The sequence below is a fragment of the Protopterus annectens genome, chromosome 11.part0 (assembly GCF_019279795.1).
Source record: "Protopterus annectens isolate FY-2018-M chromosome 11.part0, PAN1.0, whole genome shotgun sequence".
Taxonomy (NCBI): domain Eukaryota; kingdom Metazoa; phylum Chordata; order Ceratodontiformes; family Protopteridae; genus Protopterus; species Protopterus annectens.
This window is the reverse complement of record NC_056745.1, coordinates 664,276,118-664,299,363: the sequence shown is the minus strand read 5'-3', so window position 1 is coordinate 664,299,363 and position 23,246 is coordinate 664,276,118. Positions and strand designations below refer to the sequence as shown.

The 23,246-nt window shown below is 39.0% G+C and overlaps 1 protein-coding gene across 5 annotated transcripts in view; it reads left to right on the top strand.

Annotated features, from left to right (window-relative positions):
* Positions 1 to 23,246, top strand: part of FGD4 (FYVE, RhoGEF and PH domain containing 4) — a 1,935,878-nt gene that overhangs the window by 1,695,501 nt on the left and 217,131 nt on the right. For all 5 annotated transcript variants that reach the window (XM_044088116.1, XM_044088113.1, XM_044088111.1 and 2 more), the window contains one exon: positions 11,294 to 11,440. In XM_044088116.1, coding sequence (XP_043944051.1) covers positions 11,294 to 11,440 — 147 coding nt within the window. The remainder of the gene's footprint in view (positions 1 to 11,293; positions 11,441 to 23,246) is intronic.

Below are 23,246 nucleotides of genomic sequence, written 5' to 3'. Positions count from 1 at the left end.
TACTTTCTTGCAAACAAGATCTGGGGAATTGCCATGAGGTAGCATGGGTTAGGAGTTTAGTATCGGCCGAGTCAGCTCCGAACCCATCCAGCAAGAATGTAGGTGAGATGGGCTACAAACATGGAACGTTATGGTAAGTACATAACTTATTTTATTACACAGATGGGGAGTCTGTTCCTGAGCAATGGTATCCTCTGTGAGGTATACCTGTTCTTCCACACTGATCTGTTAATGCTGCAGAAGAGGTTTAGGTCCCTGGATCGAATATTTCTGATACCATTTGACTTGCATATGTGAAGTAAGTCCATCAGTAATGGGTAGGAGCATGCTTTGTATGTTAGACATAGGTCATCTCTTAGCAGTCTGTAAGATACTGAATATAAAGATAAGGCTATATTGAGGTCCATATAATACATATTGCTTAGGCCTTGTATTCTTTTCAAATGGTGTCTCCACAGGCATTCCTGTTGTATGTGGCTAGACAAATCCATGTGAAAAGCGGCATTATACTTAATGACTGACCTAATGAGGAGTAGCCAAATTACTGGGTCAATTCTTAGGGATCTTTTGTCAATGTGGGTGGTTCCCCAGGAAAGTCAACTTTCCAAAGGAGATATAATGCATGATTTGACATTTAGCTTTAGTCCATGAGTTTGGCACTGGTTATTTGTCTGGGACAAGCATTCCTGTAGGATTGTCAAGTCATCTAGGGATTTGATCACTGCTGCTAGCTTGAAGTCCTCTGCAAACGTATGTAACCAGAGTCCTTTAGTTCATAGGTTCATAGATAAGTACTAGGCTAGCTCCCCTTGCAAGCCAATTTAAGTTTATCCAGTTTAGCACAGTGTGACTGTGAGGGAGACACCTTAACCATTATGCCAACACTTTTACTTCTGAGACGCAGATGAAAAACAGAAGAGGTCCCAGCACCTAAACTTGAAGGATTCCATTGACGACTGGTCTTTTTATGTAGGTATCTTTCCCTATGTTCATCTCCTGCATCCTGTGAGCCAGTTGGCAATCCAGTGGATGAAGTGATTTATTAAGCTTTTTTTTTTTTTTTTTTTTTTTTTTTACTATGCCCGAGTAGGGGATTGTGTCAAAATCTTTGGCCAGGTCACAGCAAGCAATGTGTACCATTTCGTCTTCATCCATTGCATTGGTTACCTTTTCAAAAAATCCACCAGGTTGAGTAAGTATAACCTGCCTGAGATGTTTGGAGTTCCTGTGTCCTTATTGATTAAATCCATAATTCTCTCCATGGTTTTGCATATGTAGCTGGCCAGACTTATGAGTCTGTAATTGCCTGGGTCTGTGGAAGGCCCCTCTGTACTATGTAGGGGAATAACCATTGCTGCTGTTCATTCAATGGTGGCTAAGGTTGAATAATGTTAGGGTCGTGGCTAAATTGTGCTTCATGCTATTCAAGATGCATCCTGTGTTATTGCCATGAGCCATTGTCACAGTGTTTTTTTTTTTTTTTTACTTTTCATAGTGCTTTCAGGATTTGGTCTTGCATGATAGATGATGGTGATTCGGTATATATATATATATATATCTATATATATATATATATATATATATATATATATATATATATAGATAGATAGATAGATAGATATATCATGTGAGATAGGGGAGAAAGGGGTAAAGTTTGAGCTGAATTTATTATCCACTAGGTTAGCTATATATTCAACTTTGGAGTAGGTAACATAATTTAAAATCAGATTACTGCATTGTTGTGTTGTGCTCCTGAGATTATGAACATAACTAAGACACCTTGTGATTGCCTTTTGCTTGAGTGGCTATTTTCCCCTTGAGCTTAACTTTGGTAAAGTAAATAAGCACCTGAGTTGCTTGTTTAATTTAATGATGTAGGTTTTATTATTCTGTGTATTCCTCTTTCTTTTAGCCAGTAATTGCTTCCTTTTATTGTAATGCTTGTTATTAGTTATACCAGGGGTTCTGTTTTTGTGGCATGCCCTTCCCTTGTTTTTGCCAGGTACAGCCACATCTATGCAACTGTTTACATGCTAGCATAGTTTAGTGGTGTACATTTTCACATATTCAGAGTTAACTAGATTTGGTGGGAATTTGGAGTTTGCCAATGTATTAGTTAGGAGTAGGTAGTCTGAATTTGAGAAAGTTTTATAGGTGCCAGAGGTGGAAGTGGTCCCTGGATTAAATTTTATTTAGGAGAAGTCTGCTTTGTGGGTAGACCTAACAAGTGATAATATACACAGGGGATAGATAGTACAAGATGTCACCACATTAATAATAACAAGGTCTAAGATGATATTCCCCACCTGTGTACTCTGATTAATGGTTCTGTGGTATTTTTATTGACAAAGCCCAGGAATCTCTGTGTTTTGTGGTGATATAGGTTTCCCAGTCTATAGCCAGATAATTTAGATCATCCATGAAAATGATATTGAGTCTTATACTGAGTGACTCTAGGTCTTGTGGATAGGCATTGTGGCTTTCTTGAGTCATAAAAGGAGTTGTATAACTAGCTAATATGTGGTACTTTCTCTGGGTGGTTTGACATGAAGAAGCTCTAATCCTTTGTGCTGCTTAGCCAGCCTTAATCCCAGTCTTTTCTTAATGAGAATCAAGATCACACCACCTTTATTGTGTGTCATCTAAGGATATGTGGGAAGACACTAAACAAAAGATAATACAAAATACCTTTTTTATATGGACTTGGATAGTATGAAACAAGCAGTTAAAACGTTTTTAGTCCCTTTAGTCTTATACACAGGTCAGGCATATCTTTATCAGTCAGAGGAGAAAGTTGTGGGAGGGGAAGACAGCAAGAGTCAAGTGGGATAAGCTGATTCTTCCATTAGAACAGGCAGGATTGGGCTTACCCAATTTGAAGGGGTATTTCAGAGCTACACGGTTAAGACTCCTATACATAGCACAAGCAGAAAACTATAATTCAAAGTGGAAAGGGGTGATGATGAAACAAGGGGGGGTGCTCAAGAAACAAGGAGAGACTGGGATTTTGGATGCAGGCCTTTAAGGAGAATAACAATAATCATACAGAATATTATATCCATAAAGTAGCAGAAAGTATTCTAAGAACTAAACCAACATGAGAATGGAGAAATGAGATTCTGCCGATAGGGATGACTGCAATTAAGGATACGGACAATAGGCAAGAGTGGTCTGGAATTAAATAGAGAAAACTGGCAAAGGAACCAAGGTATTGGGAGAAATTAACTAGAGAGGAAAAGAGGATAAAATGGGAAGAGGTCAAGAATTTATTTGGACTGCAGGTTAAAGATTGCCTTCCGTATCAGTGATTGGTATCAGAGTAAAGGCACAAAGAAAGAAACAGGGTGTTCTAATCAAAAGACCAGCACTGGTAGAGTTTTTAATAGACTCTAGAACAGAAGCTGTCATTAAAAAAGGAATAATTAGTAGAACATATAAAATATTGCATGATAACTATAAGAATCCATCAGAGGAGGTTAGAAAGAATTGGGAAGAGAGACTGGATAAGCAATTCACAGAAACAATGGGAGAGTAAATGTATATCTCCAAGATATGCAACAAAATCTAGAAGATTTAGGATTTTTGCCTGGAAATGTTTACATAGATATTTTTATACCTCAATTAGACTCCAGAGAATTTTATCTCAGGCAGAAAGCAAATGTTGTTTGTGTGAAGGGAATGAAAGAGGTTGTTGGGAACATATTGTCTGGGAGTACATTGAGTTTTGTGGACTTTAAAGATTCCCTGCGGGATGGACTGTCGAAGATTCTTTGGGTGGGCAAATTGGTCTGGAGAGGGAGATGGTTTTACTGAGCTATGATACAGAATGGGAATTGCCTAGAAAATGGTAAGGCCTTGCTGTCTAATAATGGTGGCCGCCAAAAAAACAATTACGAGAAAATGGAAATCAAAATCTAAACCAACTATACTGGAAGTAATGAATATAGTAAAAGAGATAAATCAACTAAAATTGAGATCTTTAGAAAGGGGTAGGAGCAAACTACACAGGAAAAAAATGGTCACTGTGGGAACAATATATATATAGATATATATATATATATATATATATATATATAGATATATATATATATATATATATATATATATATACACACACACAGAGGAGGAATGAGGTTTAAAAGAAGGACTTAAATGAGTTAAGTAATGTTTGAGCGAGAAAAATTCGGTAGATTATAAATGATGTATAATGTTTGCAACTGGGAGTGTCAGTATGGTTTGTGATGTAAAATGCTTGCAACTAGGATTGTGTCGGTGTGGTTTGTTTTCATTTATATAAATGTAGGATTGCCTTTCTAGAAAGTGATGGTTTAATAAAAATGTTTCTTGTTTAAAAAAGACAGGAATTGGATAATTTATGTAATATTTCTTAGGTTATATGATATATAGCAATATATGTGAAGTATGTCTGTTATGTTAATATAGTTTGATTGCTTTTATATGTGAAGATATATATATATATATATATATATATATATATATATATATATATATATATATATATCTTCGCATACGTCTGCAATCTCAAAGGTAACTCCCAAATCTGCTCTGAATTGGTGGTCAAGAATATCACATACACAAATGCCATAGATATAGCCAACCTGCTGGCAGACAAGTTCACTGAAAACTTTACCCCCCTGTCAGTAAACCAGGACATCCCCACCACCTGCCCCCCTCCCCTCATCACCAGGGAGCAGGTCATTATTGCCCTCTCAAAGGCAAAAAATACAGCCTCCATGGGACCCGACAACATCCCTGGCTGTGTCCTACATGAACTCAGACAAGAACTCTCAGTACCACTAGGCACCCTATTCAACCAAAGCCTGTGCACCGGCTTCATCCCAGCAGAATAAAGGACAGCCACCGTCATCCATCTACACAAAGGTGGAGCGTCCACCAACCCAGGCAATTATAGGCCCATCAGCCTAACTAGCCTGATCTGCAAGGCCATGGAATGCATTATCATGGAGCTTATAAACAAAGACATTAGCAACCTCCAAATTTGGTTTTGTGAAAGGAAGATTATGCCTATTAAACTTGGTCACCTTCTTCGAAACAGTCACCAAAGTCATGGATGAGGGGAAGAGATGGTGCACACCGCCTACTTTGACCTAGCCAAAGACTTTGACACTATTTCCCACTCAGGCATAATAGATGAACCCTCCCAGCTATGCATCAACCTGTATGTTACCAGATGTGTAGCTAACTGGCTCATTGATAGAACCCACTCATTCAAAATAGGGGAAGCCGCCTCTAGTAGTAGACCCATAACAAGCAGCATACCCCAATGATCAGTCTTGGGGGGACTCTACTGTTTGGGATATACTTTTCTGAGGTGCAAGCCAAAACCAGTGGTCTGTGGCTGGCCAAGTTTGCAGATGAGTGCAAGCTGGGCACTGTCATAAATTCCCCTAGTGATGTGAACATCCTCCAAGAGGGCCTTACCCAAACTAATGACTGGTGCCAGAACCATGGCTTCAAACTGAATGCCAAGAAATGCATCATTATCCCCTTTGGGGAAAATGTTGTCCCACTACATTAATAACGTACTAAGCATGCAATCAGTTGAGGGGGACTCTGGCACCCAGGTTGATAGGAACCTGACTTTTGAACACCACATTGCCTCCGTTGTATGGAGGCCTTTCTACATGCCCCACCTCATAAGTAAGGGTATTTCATCCAGGTACAAGGAGGTCATAACATCCCTGTACTCTTCCCTTATCAGACCCATTATCGAGTACAATGCCCCCTTCGGTATGTACCTTGCCAAGCACATGCAGCAGTTCGAGAGACCACAGAGGTTCCTGACCAGGACAATCCAGGGTCTCAAATACCTATCCTATACAGATAGGCTAAAAGTCCTGTCCCTCTACTCCAGACTGCTCAGAGGTGATCTGTGTCTGGCATACAGGGCATTCTCAGACTCAGCATTGATGACGTTGGTGCATATCCGTAAGTCAAACTCCACTCAAACAACCCGCACACAAGGCTTCAACCTGGTCTGTGACATTAATAGAACTTGTTGGCGAAAAAGATTTGTGTCCCAAAGACTCCCCCATGTGTGGAATAGATTCCCTCTCCATGTTAAGCAGAGTACCTGACTGGCCCTCTTAAGAGGAACCTGGACGACTGCCTGGGAAACAGAAAATATACCCCTGGGATCCCACCTGTGTCCCTGCTGGACAGGGAAAACTGTTGCTGACTTTGTGGGAACATGGTTGAAATTCTTGGCTAGGCTTATAAGGGCCTTCGGGCCAGTAGCCTAGTATTGTCCTATGAACCTATGAATGTAAATTTGCCTATGTTACAAGTGATTCATTAAAGGTGTTTGAAGAAGAAGAAAAAAAAAAATCACACCACCTTTTTTTCCCCTCTTGTAGAATGGCTGGTCTGAAAGTGTGGAAGGTTTTAATAGCCCTGCATTGCCATTTATAAACCATATCTCAGTCACTACATAGCCATTAGGAAGGCTTGTAGGGCATTTCTTGTTTAGGCTACTAGCATTGATCAATAACAACTTCATATTTTCATTTGATTCATTATATTGGTAGGTATATGTTTTTTCTTTATTTTGAAGAGATGTACCTGTGTCAAGTAGAAGTTCCAAATGTAGTGCTCATTGTGCAACACATGGAAAATAAGCCAAAATAGTGCACTTGAAAGTTTAAAGGATCTTGTGAGCCACTGCCGGACAGTTGCTGGTTAAATTCCCACCACTTTAGGCCACACTTTTTTAATGCCCTGCAGCCAGTCTAGCGACTCTACAAATCAACCTTTGTTGATTAGCCCTGCAGAGCTTAGTTTTTTATTGTTTTTTGAACACAGCATGTAACTGTATGTGTTTTTCAAGGTTTAAGTGATTATCACAGTGTTGAGACCAAGCATTTTGCTGGAATTGCTTCCTCAGTTGCTGGCTTGTCAGAAGTGGTTAAGGTAAGGCAGTCTTTTAATCTTTTAATGGCGGTGGAGATGCTGAAATTGTCTTTGTATAGAACAGCAATATTGGAATGTAAAGGATTTTGGCTTTCACCTGAGAACTGCATATGTATGCCAAGTTCCATGACCATTACAGGAACAGAACATGGCTGTGAAAACTTACATTGTCATCATATGAAGTATGACTACTAAGTTCCATGGCTATGGCAGCAACAGTATATAATTCTGTTAAGTTACATGTCCACTCAGTGAAGGGAATATAATTCTACTTTAATTCTACTGACAAATATAGCCATCAAGAAACAGAATGTGTTTATGCTAACTTTCATGGTCACTGCAGGATCAGAACATGTTTCTGCTAATTTGTATGACCATCACAGGAACAGTACATATTTCTAGCAACTTCCATGGACATTGCAGGAACAGAATATGTTTCTTATGTGTGACATACTGACTTGTGAGGTTACTGCAGGAATAGAACTAGTTGCTGCTTTCATGGCAGTATCAGGAACAGACCACAGTTCTGCTAACTTACATGGTCACATGGTCATTGCAGGAACCAAGCACATTTCTAACAACTTAAGATGCCATTGCAGAAACAGAGGATGCTGCTTGCATGTGACAATAGTCACTGGTGCTCTTCATGTTATTTCATTCAGCAGTATATCATTTATCAACTTCATGGATTTTGACATATTTTTCAACATTATTGGGTACTACAAGTGATGCCATTTAATTATCATCTCACTTTTATTTTGATCTGCTGTCTGAGCTTTATTGTTTGTTGTATTCAAAGCTTGTTTAAAAATGAAGTTGAGATTTTTGAGTTAGGATGTTGATTATTTTGTGGATAATGTTGAATATATATATATATATATATATATATATATATATATATATATATATGTGTGTGTGTGTGTATAACTGTCAACTTGCTTTTATATTTAAACATTACATTTTTGGTGCGATCTTTTCATTAATTCTTTTCATGAGTAGTGTTGTTCTTCTTTTGGTTTTTCCCATTTAGGGGTCGCCACAGTGGAACTCCGGTCCACTAATGATTGGCAGTAGATTTTTATGGTGCCGAGATGCCAGCTCGACGCCCAACCTTCAACGAAGGCACGCCCGTTTACACATGTTTTTTGAATGCCACTCGACCGTGGGGAGGACATGCAGACTTCACACAGAAGGCGGTCCAGACAAGAATCGAACGGGAGAACCTCTTGCTGTGAGGCGACAATGCTACCGCTGCACCACCGTGGCTTCTTCAGATAATGCTGAATAGTTCCTTTTATAAGGAAATTTCAGATAGCTGTAGTTTTATGAACTTTTCCTCCATCTTGATCATGCAAAATATGAGATGACAGCAGAATGATTGATTGATTATTTGATATTTGTTTGCCGGGAAAGTCCTACTGGGTGGGTGCCCATTTTCAATGGAGGCACAGGGAGAAAAGCTCCTTAGGCAATTAACATATTACATTAGCTTATTACATAGCAACAATGAATGTTTTCGCATGCAAGAAAGAATATACAATAATGTATAGCACATTTTTACATATAATAGATGAAACATACTTGCACATTTATTACAGACATTAGATATTACTTAGGAGATTATATACTTAAGATGTGATCTTTACAGTTATATGATTCAGATGAGTATGATTCTAGTTGATAGGTAAATCATTTTTGTTTATTATAATGTACTTAGTATATATATCTTATAGTACAGGGTTGAGAGAGGAGAGGAATTGCAGGATAGGGAATGCAGGAGATAGAATCTTGTATGTTTATTAGTAAACTGTGGGGTATGGATGGAGATCAAGCAAATGTGAGAAAAAAGTTAGGGGACTGTATAGTGATAATAGTCACATACGGTATAGGTAAATGAGACAAGAAATTATCCATTTTGCAAAATGTAATAGCAAGATGGTGGGTAATACTGTTACAGTTACAAATTAATGTTGAATGTTTCAGCAAACTTACACAGCACATAACTCCAAGAAAACTTTCCCAGCACCTCAATATGTGTCACTGTTTGGATACCACTAAAACAAACATTTTTCTTACTTTATCATCCATCTTTGTCATGGAAAACATTTTCATACAACTTAGAATCAGGGTAGCTGAGAAAAGGTGTGCATGCCTGTTTTAAAAAACTAAAAAGCCACCCACATGTAGAATTGATTACCACTAAATATGAAATCATTAGTCAAACAATGACATTTTCTACATGTATATTCTGTTACTCTTGACAGTTTCTACTGGTCATCAATGGCATTTTCTTGAATATACTTAAGACGTGATCTTTACAGTTATATGATTCAGATGAGTATGATTCTAGTTGATAGGTAATGTGTGACTATTATCACTATACAGTCCCCTAACTTTTTTCTCAAATTCTTGAATCTCTCTCCTTAGAATCTAAGGCTGTCCACTGGTTTAGTTCCTATCTTACAAACAGGAAACAAGCCGTTCTCTGGGATAACAAACTCTCATCCCTTCTCCCAATCTCACTTGGGGTCCCCCAAGGCTCTATTCTTGGACCACTTCTTTTCTCCCTCTTTATAAATGACTTACAAATAGCTATTCCCCAGGCTACTTATATACAATATGCTGATGACTCCACATTAATTTGCTCTGCTAAATCCATCTCTGAACTTCAAATTAATACTCAAGCTGTTTTCTCCAAAGTTGAAACTTGGTTCTTAAAACGATGCCTACTCCTAAACGCTAAAAAAAACAAACTCTTACTCTTTAAGCCCACTACCAGATCCCCTACATTAGATTTTACTATCCTATCTAACAATGGAACTATTATATTACCTGACCCTACTACCAAACTGCTAGGTGTCACGATTGACAACAACCTTACCTTTGACTGTCATATCAACAATACCATTAAATCTGTAAACAGAAAACTCGTCTCTCTCTATAGAATTAAAACTTTCTTAACCTCCCCAGCCAAAGTTACTCTTGCCCACTCTCATCTTATTTCCACTCTTCTCTATGCCTCACCAATCTATACTAACCTCAAGAAAAACAATCTCTCTAAACTATCTACCACGTACAATAATATAGCTAGATTTGTTACTGGTAAACCTTTCAGAACTCACCACTGTCTGAATCTGCAGCAACTTAACTGGCTTGAACTGACAAACATGTTGCTTCTTTCCCAACTCACATTTGTCCAAAGAGCATTCTACCAACCCCACAACACACCTAACCTCTTAACCCCCTACTCTAATCTGAACTCCCTCCGTTCATCAAGCAAACTACTAGTTTCCTTAACCAAATCCAATAACCTAGCAGGTGATTCCCTTTTCTCGAATACCATTGCAAAACACTGGAATCAACTTCCTACCGAACTTACTTCCATTGCATCTACTGTTCTGTTTAAACAAAAACTCAGAATCTACCTTAAAAGCCACTGGATGTGTCCCTGCTCTAATCCTGATTAAAGTAATTTCCTTCAGTTAATCCTTCTTTTCTCTTCCCTATTCTTCTGTACCTCCTGCTTCTTCCCTTAGCTTTCTTTCTCTACCTCTTTAAACTCCTCCTCTTCATTTTTCCTCCTTATGGCTATGAATCTCTTTCTAACAAGTATTTGTCTGTTTATTTCTGCTCTCTCTCTATTGCTGCTTCTCTTTCCTTGATCTTACACTCTCTCTTCTTGGTGTTAAAATATGTTAGTATGTTCAACATGATGTTACTTAGTTTCCCTAGGAAGTTAAGTCCTTTTCTTTTTTTTGGTAACATTTTCATTTCTCTTTCCCTGCTCTTACACTTTCTGTTTTCTTGGTTTCAGAATTAGGTAATAATGTGTATTATGATATTATTTGGATTATCTACATAGGTAAAGTTCTATTCTTTTGTGTAACCATTTTCTTTGTCTATATCCTACCAGTCTGTATTTGTTAATTGTGCTCATGATGTATCTCCTTTTGTCTAAATGTGGAGCTTTTCTCCCCGGGCCTCTGCTGAAAATGGAAATATATCCAGTTGGACTAGCCCGGTCAACAAATGTAAAATAAAATAAAATAAATTAATAAATTTAGCTACCTAATTCTCACTTTTTATCTTACACTTCTTCATAATTGCTTTCATGGCATCCTCTAATTTTTATATTGTGTCATAATTGATAACTTTACTTGATTTTCAAGTACTTTTTTAAAGAGCTAAGTTTACAAAATCCATTTCAGGACTAGTTAAAAGAAAGGTCAGCATTTGAAGCAACTTGTGTTAAAAATGGATGCTGTCGTATTGAGGCTGCTTTGTGTGCTTTGTATGTTATTCAGTGTATGAAAGCATTCTTGTTGGTATTTTTCTTGTGTAGGAGAACATGAAGAAACTGTTAGAAATCCATGAAATGCTGGGTGAAGAAGAAGATATTGTAAACCCTTCAAATGAATTGATAAAAGAAGGACAAATTCTCAAACTAGCAGCTCGCAATACCTCTTCCCAGGAACGCTACTTGTTTTTGGTAAGTCCCAAGTATCTCTGAAGTAATCTTACCAGTTAAGTCTTATTTGCGTGTATGTTCAGTATTGAGAAGTTGAAGAAAATATCATGAACAGTCCTGCTCAGGACTATCCAAGAGATAAGTAACAGGGGTTGTTTATTACTGATATTCAAATCATCCATTCCTTTAAATATGTATTCATATTTTGAGTGTGAAAAGCTGTACCGTAGTTTGAGTAGACCAGGCTACCTTCTGAAAACTTCAGTTTGCATATAGGCATATACATTTAGTGGTAATGCTCAGTGTAGCTTATGTTGCCCAAATAAGATGATGTTTTGACTAATAAGCCAATTCAGGTAGTGTGTCATTGCCACTTACCTACTCCCAGCATGCTGCATTTCGTACCGCCTTTTTGTCCTTGCATTTATTCTCGTTAACATAGAGGATAGAACAGGGAAAATAAACTGTGCTGTAGTACATATCATATTATGCTTCATTATTTACCCTGCATCCATTTGTAAGGCGCTGTGGATGTTAAATTCCAAAACTGTGAAAACTTTCTGGCACAGGTACTCATTCTGTGACAATTATTTCTTAATGCTGAGCGTTGATAATGTATTAAATGCATCTGTTCATCTATCTATTTTTTATACATTTTGCCATACAGCTGAGTGCTCCTGGAGCTTTTACCAGCTACTGGAGCAATATATTCAGTTTCATTTTATGAGGTGGGCTGGCTTATTTTTTTTTTTTCAACTTGCACATCGCAGTATTAAATAACATGCAACAAGATAGAAAACATTTTTTGATCAAGAAAAAAGTTGCAGTTCCATAAAAATAGCATTACAGCATTTGTTTTGTAAGTGTAAGGATTTTATTTCCAGTTTTGTTACTAGTGAGCTGGATTTTATTAGCAGTCTGATCACCAAAGACATGCCAAGTAGAGAGGTTTGAGCAGTTGGAGCCAACGTGTCTCATCCCCAGGAGTATTAGGGGACTAGACTTTGCAATTCTACACCATGACTATAGTAGTGACTGAGAAAGCAGTAAATGTAGGTATGGGTGAATAGTATGGAGATGTACATATAGGGGTGTACTGATGCTTGCCTCTGGGTATCACTGTAAGCAGAGCCATCTACATTTATTTATTTATGTAGACATGTTTAAGGAGTAGATGGACTTGTTTAAGAACTGCTCTTAGCCACAATTTAGGCACCAATGACAAATAAAACAATTGTGCAAAATAGCATCCATGTACAACAGTATTAGCACTGATTCTGAGTAAATAATACATAAAACACTATGACATTGGCACACACACACACACACACACACCTGGTGTTGTTTGAGGTACTGAATATCACTGTAGCAAAAGCTTATGAAGTATGCACGGATTATTTTCTTGGCCATTGTCTCATTTTTTCCCCCTGAAAACTGAATAATCAGTTTCTTTCCTGATTGCCTGAAGAGTTGGTTCCAGTTTATGGGCAGTAATTTATAGAAATTGTTTCACCAGTAACTTGCGCAAACTATGTGAGTACATTCTCATGGTATCTAGTATTGAGATTTGCCATAAAGAAAAAGAGAAACTAAAAATTATGTTTTATGATAGAGGGTACCCAAAACAATTGGTGTAGACAATCTATGAGGAGGTAACAAAAGCAAGGGGTACTAGATTTAAACCTCTCTTAGGGATTGGTTTGACTATAGATAATTCCTTGTGCAAAATAGCATCCATGTACAACAGTATTAGCACTGATTCTGAGTAAATAATACATAAAACACTATGACATTGGCTTAGTGCATTATTGGAAAAGTATTGCTTTGAACATTTTGTGAGAAATTACAACATTTACAGTACATTACTGGTAAAATAAATAAGAGTAACAGTTATTTAATAGTACACTGAGTGATACTGCATTGATTAATACAATTTGAACAGTAGTTGTTGTTGTGTCTTTCGGCTTTTCCCGGTTACAGTCCTGGTTTGAATATTTTGAGAATATGCAGTTTCCGTAAAGTATTATTCACCAGAATTGCTATACCTTATTGTGTAGGCTAACTTCTAAAGAAATTGTAATGCTTGAAGAACTGTGCAGATTTATAACTAGAACTCTTGGTAAATGTGCAGAGCCAAGATACAAGAAAATGAAAACAATGACAGTTGCACTATTAAGTAGCTGTATATGTATGTGTGTATATATACATAGACACACATACATGTATGTATAGTTATATTTATACACATATGTTTGTGTGTGTGTGTGTGTGTGTGTGTGTGTGTGTGTGTGTGTGTGTATATATATATATATATATATGTACACACACACACACACACACACACCTGGTGTTGTTTGAGGTATTGAATATCACTGTAGCAAAAGCTTATGAAGTATGCACGGATTATTTTCTTGGCCATTGTCTCATTTTTTCCCCCTGAAAACTGAATAATCAGTTTCTTTCCTGATTGCCTGAAGAGTTGGTTCCAGTTTATGGGCAGTAATTTATAGAAATTGTTTCACCAGTAACTTGCGCAAACTATGTGAGTACATTCTCATGGTATCTAGTATTGAGATTTGCCATAAAGAAAAAGAGAAACTAAAAATTATGTTTTATGATAGAGGGTACCCAAAACAATTGGTGTAGACAATCTATGAGGAGGTAACAAAAGCAAGGGGTACTAGATTTAAACCTCTCTTAGGGATTGGTTTGACTATAGATAATTCTGATATGTTGACTGATAATCGGAGGGGGGAATAATATTTTGAAAAGGCCTTTGTTGTACAATTTAATAAAGGTTCAGTCCATATGAAGAACATTATTAAAAACAATTGGATTATTTTTAGAGTTAACAGTTCTGTTGATAATTGTGGGGGTGGACATCCAAATTTTGTTTATAAAACTGCAAGCAATATGAGAGCATTATTGGAAAAAAGAAAGTTATGTGATAACAGTGAGGAGGACAAATATTAAAGCTACCCATAAGTGTGGGCACTGTAACCAGTGTGCTAGTATTTTGGTGGAAGAATGCTTTTCCTTGGGTAGTAACTTTAATTGTACCTTGAAGTTACAAACAGGGCATTGTGGAAGTAACAGTTTGTGTATATTGCTGTTTTTTCATGTGCTCTTGTTTTTATGTAAGTAAAACGAGAACTTTGAGAAAGCAAATTTATGAACATAGTTCCAATGTGAAAATAACCCCAATAATACTTTTTTTAAACATAGTGAGCAGTGTACGAATTTTATTAAGGTTTTACGGTATTTTGGAAATTGTAGTTCTGGACTCGAGAGGTGGCACTTGGGAGACGAGACTGGAGTATAGGGGCTGTTTTTGGCAAGTAAAATTTAATGCTTTTGCCCCTCTGGGTCTAAATGAACACATTTCTAGCAATTTGTTTTAAAAAATGTCAGGAAAACAAATTATAAGTTGATATATATATATATATATATATATATATATATATATATATGAGTTCACTTTATAACATTGAAATACTGAAATGTCGAATTTCAGTAACTCAAAGCTATAAAGTCGAAGGGTAAAAATAGCGAACGTTCATAATCGCGAATTTGACGTATGTCAAAAATGTCGAATTCGTGGTTATGAAGTTGCGCTACGTAATGTCCGGGTTTGTGTTTTGTTGGTGCGCGGTACCGTGTTTGGATGTAGGTGTTATGTCAGGTAAGTGAGTGTTTTGTAAGGGATTTGAGTGGGAGTTAGTGTGTGTGTGAGGGATCAGAGAATGTGCGTGTGTGAGTGAGCTTTTGTGTTGTGTTTGTGCGATCTCGGAGTTAGTATATATAAGTAGGGGGGTATGGGGCTGTGTATGTGTGTTGTTTTTTTGTTTATGTTGTGATGTGGGTGTTGTGTTGTATGTTTAGTGTAGTGTGTGCGGTGTTTTCGGTTATGTGGTTTCGCGGTTTTTCTTTGTCGGTGTTTTGTGGATTCGGTTTTATAGTCTCGAGATACTGAAATTCGATATTTCAGCATTTTGAGGTTATAAAGTGAATCTAATATATATATATATATATATATATATATATATGTGTGTGTGTGTGTATATAATATTATTTTATTATTTTTGTTATATTTTAGGCACATAGCAATACTACTGTTTTGTCTCTTTAAGAAGGTGTTGGTTATTTGGAGAACAGTATATAAATGTGATGAAGTCATTTGATTGAATTAGTTCTGATGAAGTCCATTTTTTGATTAAGGGCTCAACTGTGATGTCAGATGTACTTTTTTTGCAATAAAAGTTAACTGCAAGTGACATTCTGAACTGAATTTGCTTGTTAAGGATTCAACATGTACATTTTTTTGTTTGTTTCTGGTTAATAGACTGTATGAATAACATAATAAATTGCTGTAGAGGTATTGTGTCCAGTTGATCAGTTAGTAAGTCATATTTAAGTCACATTTGTTAATGTGGTCAATAAATTGAGTATGTAGGATTTTTCTTTTGCTTAGCCTTGTTATTCAACAAATAATGGAAATAGGTCTGAATTTTTTGAGGGAGACAGTTTTTGACATAGCAGTGTAGGAATATGAGTCATAGAGGTGCAATTTCTATAGTTGGGGAAAGGTTAAAAGTATGGCTGATGCCATTTGTGACATCCCTCCTCTGGGACAGTGATCAAGGAGTCTCAGTCCTCACCACTGACACCAGTGGGGAATGTTCACTGATAAAAAACAATAGAGACACACAGTATTTTCAGATGCAGCTCTCTGCACCAAGTACAATTTCCCTTAAGAACGCACAGGGAATTCACACTCCAGTCCTGGGACTGGGCCTTCTCAACAGGCCCCAAATAAGACTCCCCACTGACACAGCTATCGAGTTGAGCCCTTAGCCAGGTGTTCCAAGCCAAGTCCTCCACCAGCCTTTCTGTGAAATCAGTGCTCTCAGTGTTCCTGTTCAAAGTAGTTGACACACACTCTTTGAGATTTGATTTTTCACACACACACACCTGGGAAAGGCTGGAATAGCTTACCAGCTTTACCACGTCCACCCAGACTATAAGGTATATGCACTACCACCAGAACACCCAAAGCCAGCTACTCTAAGGGTCTTACAAGGGTACCCAATTGCACTTAGTAAAATTAATATTTATACAAATGGTAGTATTTAACCAAACAACATAGCTTTAAAGAATGTGTAGCCACATTGCCACTATATAAATGTAAGTGCTCTCAAAGATTAAATGTTTTCTAAGGAACCAGCCACAATGAAATGTATACATATATGTAATAATAATTAATAAAAAAGAAAACATGAAAATGCCAAATATCTGTTTACAATAAACCCTAGAGTTTCATCACAGGAAATATAAAAGAACAACACAGATGGAAAGACTCAGACAAATACGAAAAAAAATTTGCTAATTTCACTATATCTTTCTAACTCACTGAAGAATTACTGTTATCTAGCTACTTACTAAAACAAGGCAAGATGAAGTTAGATGAGTGTCTATTGTCAGGTCTAATAACAAAGTGCGTCTGTCATATCTCGCACTAATATTCAAATACAATTTTAGTGTGGCCTACAGAATGACATCACATCTGGTCACCTGACTCTGTGGTTCCTGCACTACCCCACACTAGCAACTGAGCCAAGATTTGGCACTGATGTGTCACAATACACACACTACTTTAGATAAGGTATTGTGCAGTATTTGGAAACTGTAAAATAATTACAACACTTCCACGCTTCCTGCAGAGACTAACAGACCATTCTCTGGCACCCCAGGGTAGTAATTAGTTCACCACTAAGGACAAAGGCGTAGGATCCCAGCCCCAGCTTTTCACAGACATTACATCTCTGGCTGCATTCATACCTGTGAGATAAAATCTTTATAGTCTAAACCAAGTAATTTCATTTCAGGCTATTTTTCCTAAGGTTAGCTGGGCTGAAATTAACCCTTTCCTTTCCAGCATACTCTGTTAAAATATGTACATTTAATCAGTTACAACAATGCAGACTGACATACAGGTATATTTCTTTTCTGTCCAGCAGGACCCACTGTTGATGCATTTTTTTAAGACAAGCAAATTTACAAATACATTTTTAACACAAGCATCTGTACAAATAAGTTTGATATTCAAATGACTATAATTATTTTAAAAAACTCCAGCTAGCTATGCCGGCTTATATTACACATGTACTGCCCTACTCCCCCTGGCACAGCTGACACTACCACACATCATCACATCTCTTCCTAGTTTGACGACTTAAGCTATTTTTTTCAAGTAACATTGGTGAAATATTGCTTATGAGAAGTGAGCTTGTCTGGGAATACATTAACCCTTATCCTGTCTTGAGAGCCCATCTGCATTGGCATTGCTCACTTGACTATGGTGCTGCAGTTTCATGTCATATGCCTGCAACCCAAGGCTCAACCTTAAAGACTTGGCATTTTGCTGGCTGGCTCAATGTAGCCATGTTATGGGATTGTAGTGTGTAACCACAGTGAATTTCCTTCTATGCAGATAGAGGTAAAGTTTTTTTCAGTGCCCATACTATGGCTAAATATTCTTTTTCTACAACTGCATAACATTCCTCCCTGGGTTGGCATCTACAGCTGAGATATACAACTGGGTGGCCTTCTTCCTCTGAGGAGACCTGGATCAATACAGCCTCCCCCACTCTACGGTCTAAAGTATCCACCTGCACAACAAATTCTTTCCTGTAATCTGGGCTGGCTAACACAGGAGGACCTCGCAAAGCCCCTTTAATCTTTTGGAATGCCTGCTCGCAGGCTGGGGTCCACACAACCATATCTGGCCTGTTTTTCCTCATCAGGTCTGTAAGGGGATCAGCTATTGTACTATAATTGGGAACAAACTTTTTATAGTACCCCGCTGTCCCCAAGAATGCCCTCACCTGCTTTTTGGTAACAGGGGCAGGCCATGCCTGAATAGCTTCCACTTTGGAAGGTTCTGGCCTGATGTTACCTCTCCCCACTCTATGTTCTGGGTAAGAGACATCTGTCATAACCACCTGACACTTATTAGGCTTAATGGTCAACCCTTAGCAGTCTGCCCAGGACCTCCCTGACATGCTGAAGGTGCTTTTGCCAGGAATGGCTGTATATGGCAATGTTATCCAGGTAGCAAGGGCATAATCTCCTGCTCCTGCTAGGATACAATCTTCTAGCCTCTAGAAGATCACTGAGGCATTTTTCATCCCAATGGGCATTTTTCTGAACTTGTAATCCGAGAAGAGTCACAAGGGCTGACCTCTCTGTAGTGGTGGGAGTCAATATTACCTGCCAGTAGCCCTTGGTCAGATCAATAGTGGTCAAATACTTAGCCCCCCCACCAGCTGCTCTAAGGCATCTGTCCTAAGCATGGGGTAATCATCTGACTCTGTGTGACTGTTTAGTTTTCTGTAGTCCACATTTCTGTAGTTCACAAAGAACTTAGTGCTGCCATCCTTCTTTGGTATCAGCACCACTGTGGAGGCCTTGGGACTGCTGGACTCCTGGATTACTCCCAGTTCCAATATTTCCTGTAACTTCTTCCTCAGAGTCAGTCTCACTCGCTCAGGCACCTTGTAAAGGGCCTGCTTGATAGGTCTTTGGGGTCCTATATCCACACTGTGCTGCACCAGGTGGGTGCACCCAGGTTTCCCAGTGAACATGTCCCCATACTCCCCTAACACTGCTCTGATTTCTCAAACCTGGGTAAGGGATAGCCACTGGGATATTGCTACCCCTTCCACTGAGGTGTCAGTCCAAGACTTACTGAGGAGATCAGTCACCAGATCCCCCACAGACTCCTCTTGCCACCCACCACAAATATTCAGTACAAGGGCAACCATATCATGGTAAGACTTCATCATGTTTACATGCTACAGTTTGTACCCCCACCTCCTGCCTAGCAGGTTTACCATGTAGTTAACATCACTGATCTTCCTTACCACTTTGAAGGGTCCTTCCCAAGCTGCCTACAGCTTATTTTATCTGACTGGAATGAGAACCATAACCTGCTGCCCCACAGCATACTCTCAGGTTCAAGGATTCTTGTCATTCTATACCTTTTCTGCTGTTGGGCTCCTGCCAGGTTCTCCTGGGCCAAGCCCATGAGCTCCCTAAGACTTGTCCTGAGGTTTAGGACATATACCACAACAGACTCCTTGTGAGAGTCACACCCTCCCACTCATCACGAATCAAATCCTTGGACCCCCTCAGCCTATGCCCATACAGCAACTCAAAGGGTGAAAAACCTGTGGATTCCTTTGGTACCTGTCTGTATACAAACAGCAGGTGGGGCAAATATTTGTCCCACTTTCTCTTAAACTAGTCTGCAAATGCATATAAAATAGAAAGTAGCACGAGCACTCCAAGGCGACCAGAACAGATTCAAAATCTATTGTCTTTGGATTTTTAATGTGTTCTGGTCACCTTGGAGTGCTCATGTGCTACTTTCTATTTTATTTTAATTGTGTTTTAGCCTTTAGAGCACTTGCTCTCTATTCGCCTGTTTTATTATTTTTAGTCTGCAAATGCCATTAGCATGGTCTTCGGTATAGAGTTTAACCTCTCCACAAGACCAGCAGTCTTGGGGGTGGGAGGGGGCAGTCTTTAGGTGCTTCAACCCACAGTGCTCTCGCAGATAAGCCAGCAGGTCTGACATGAATTTGGCAACTCTGTCAGTCAGTATTTCTGTTGGGAAAAGTACGCTGCTGAAAATATCTAACAGAGCATTTGCCAACTTTCCTTCCTCAATGGAAGACAGAGTCAACGCTTCAGGGTATCTAGTGACATAATCTACTACCACTAGGATATATTTCTTCCCTGTGGAATTTGGGGTATACAGAGGTCCCACACTATCCATAGCTACCCTCTGATATGGCTCCTCAGTCAAAGAAAAGGAATGTTGGCCTTGTCTTCTGCCTTGCCTACTTTTTGACTCTGCACACAGGTTCTGCAGTTCACTGTTATTTCCTTTGCAAGCCCAGGCCAATAAAAGCTCTGCATAGTACGTCTCTTGGTATGCTTTATGCCAGTTTAACTTGCAAAAGGGATGTCATTGGCTATGGATAGAAGTGCCAGACAGTAGGCTCTGGGATCTATCAACTGCTGTATTACCTCACCCTCTAGCCCCCCCCCCCCCCAGAGGTCCACTCTCTGTACAGTAATCCTTTGTTCCAGTGTACAGACGCCACTTTTCCTTGAGAATCAGGTGCCTCCTTAGCTACCTGCCTCAAGCCTCATAATGTAGAGTCCAAGAGTTGACCCTGTCTCAAATCTATCTTTGTGACCCTTCCCAGCTACCCTTCCAAAGGAAGTCTGGTATCTTCTGACAACAGTGCCTCACTGTTAGCCTAGGTACTACCATGCACCTCTGCCCTTGCAGTCACCCTGTCCAAGGGAACATCAGTACCTGTCAGCAGCTGTGGTGCATCTTTAGGTTCACTGCTATATGGTAGCTCTCTCCCTGAAATAACTACATCACCAACCTCAGCTTCAGGTGTGGGGTCATTCTGTGTCTCCTTTAGGCTGCCAGACCCAGATGCCTGTCTCCAAGCCTGACTGCATGCAACTGCATGCACACAGGGTACTGCATTTTCAGAATCATTCCCTATCAAGACATTTGCAGGGATTGTCCAAAGGTATTTGGAATGGGGTCCTCCTAAAGCTCTGACTGGAATGGACTGTCCAAGCAAGTACTGCTTTTGTTTAAGCACTGCTGGCTTCACAGTGGTTATGTCAAAGGCTTTATCTGTCTTAGCAGTGGCCTGTTTTCCATCCACCAAGTAAGGATACAAACTCTGGTGATAGTTTGGTATCCTTGTTATGTCCAGACAACTTACCACTGCCATACTGATATTCCCACTTGCTGGCTTCCTCACCTTTTGTTCTCCACCTTGCTTCAGAGGACATTTTCATGCTACATGGCCTTTTTGGTTACATTTAAAACATCTAAACCCTGTTCCTGGCCATGTACCTGAACTAGTGGCTTCCCCTTTTACTGGTGGAGTCTGTTGGGGTGGTTTTTGCTGCCCATCATAGATTCCCTTATATTCATGTGGAGTACTAGTTATCTTCTTCTTTTGCAGTGGTGCCATGCTTGCCAAGTAGAGATCCCCATTTCTCCTCAGCTCATCTGCAGAGTTAAACTCCCATCTGCCAACCAGATTCTCATGTTCTCAGACAACGTGATAAGGGCTTGTCCCCCCCCCCAAATAAAATGTTTGCCAGCTGACACCCTCTTACCCACCTATGAAAATAAGTGCTTAGCTCAGCAATATAATTACATACACTTTCATCTGACTTTGTCCATGCTCACAAAACTTTTTTTTTCCTGTAAGCTTCAGGTGTTAACTTAAAACATTCCAATAAACATTGTTTATCCTTGTCATAATTTAAATAATCAGTATCAGACAATTTAGAAATAGCAGTTACAGCTTTACAATGGAGTAAGGGGGTCAGGAATCATACCCAGAGCCCTTGGTCAGCATTATGCTGTTTACATATTCTTTCAAATATATGAATAAAACTATCAAAATTATCACCTTCTTTATACTGTGGAAGAAATTTACTGATCTTTGTTGCTTCTGGCATTTAGTTATTCCCTTTCCCATTACCTTCATGTTCCCTTCAAACAGCTAGCATGCCCCTGTCAAGTTGATGCTGCTTCTCATTTCCTTCAGCCTCCAAATACCACAGTCTCTCATTTTCTTTGGCCTCCAAATACCACAGTCTCTCATTTCCTTCAACATCCCAATGCTGCAGTCTCTCTGCCAATTCTAATTCCATGCGCTTTGCCTCCACTTCAAGTTTTTTAATTCCAGATGGATTTTTAAGTCCTCTGAGGAAAAGATGAACTGTCTTGTTTCTGACACCTGTACATCCCCATCACCAGACTGGTTGCTGGTCTGTACTGCAGCTGCAATTAAGGCTGAAATCATTTCCTCTCTAGGCTGGTTGTCATGCACCAGTCCTTTGGATGTGCATACCTTAGCCAACTGCTTCACTGTCAGATTACCATAATCCTCTGCTGACATCTTTGCCTGTTTTTCCTGACTAAACTGAACTACAAAAACAAATAAATAAAATTGTTGTGACAAATGCTGATGAGAGTACAAACAGCTTTAGTGACAACTGCTTAAAGACTACAAAAGTTTCAATATCCACACCACTGGTCACCAACATGTGATGCCCCTCCTCAGGGCCAGTGATCAAGGAGCCTCAATCCCACCACTGCCACCAGTAGGGAACGTTCACTGAAAAAACATAGACACATTATTTTCAGATGCAGCTCTCTGCATCAAGTACAGTTTCCTTTAAGAGCACACAGGGAATACACACTCCAGTCCTGAGGCTGGGTTTTCTGTCCAAGCTCTAAATAAAACTCCCCACTGATACAGATATAGAGTTTTGTCCTTAGTCAGGTGTTCCAAGCTGAGTCCTCCATCACTGTCTGTGAAATCAGTGCTGTCAGTGTCCCTGTTCAAAGTAGTTGACACAAACACACACACGCACTCACTCTTTCAGATTTGATTTTCACACACACACCTTGGATAGGCTGCCACAGCTTACTACCTTTGCCACATCAACCCAGACTATAAGGTAGATACACTGCCACCAGAACACCCACAGCCAGTTACTCTAAGGCTCTTACAAGGATACCCAATTACACTTAGTAAAATTAATATTTATGCCAGTAATAGTATTTGACCAAACAGCAAGGCTTTTAGTAAAGTGGAGCCACAGTGCCACTAAGTAAGTGAAAGTGTTCTCAAATATTAAATATTTCCTAAAAGACCAGCCACAATGAAAGGTATAGATATAAAAAAACATGAAAGTACTGAATATCTAT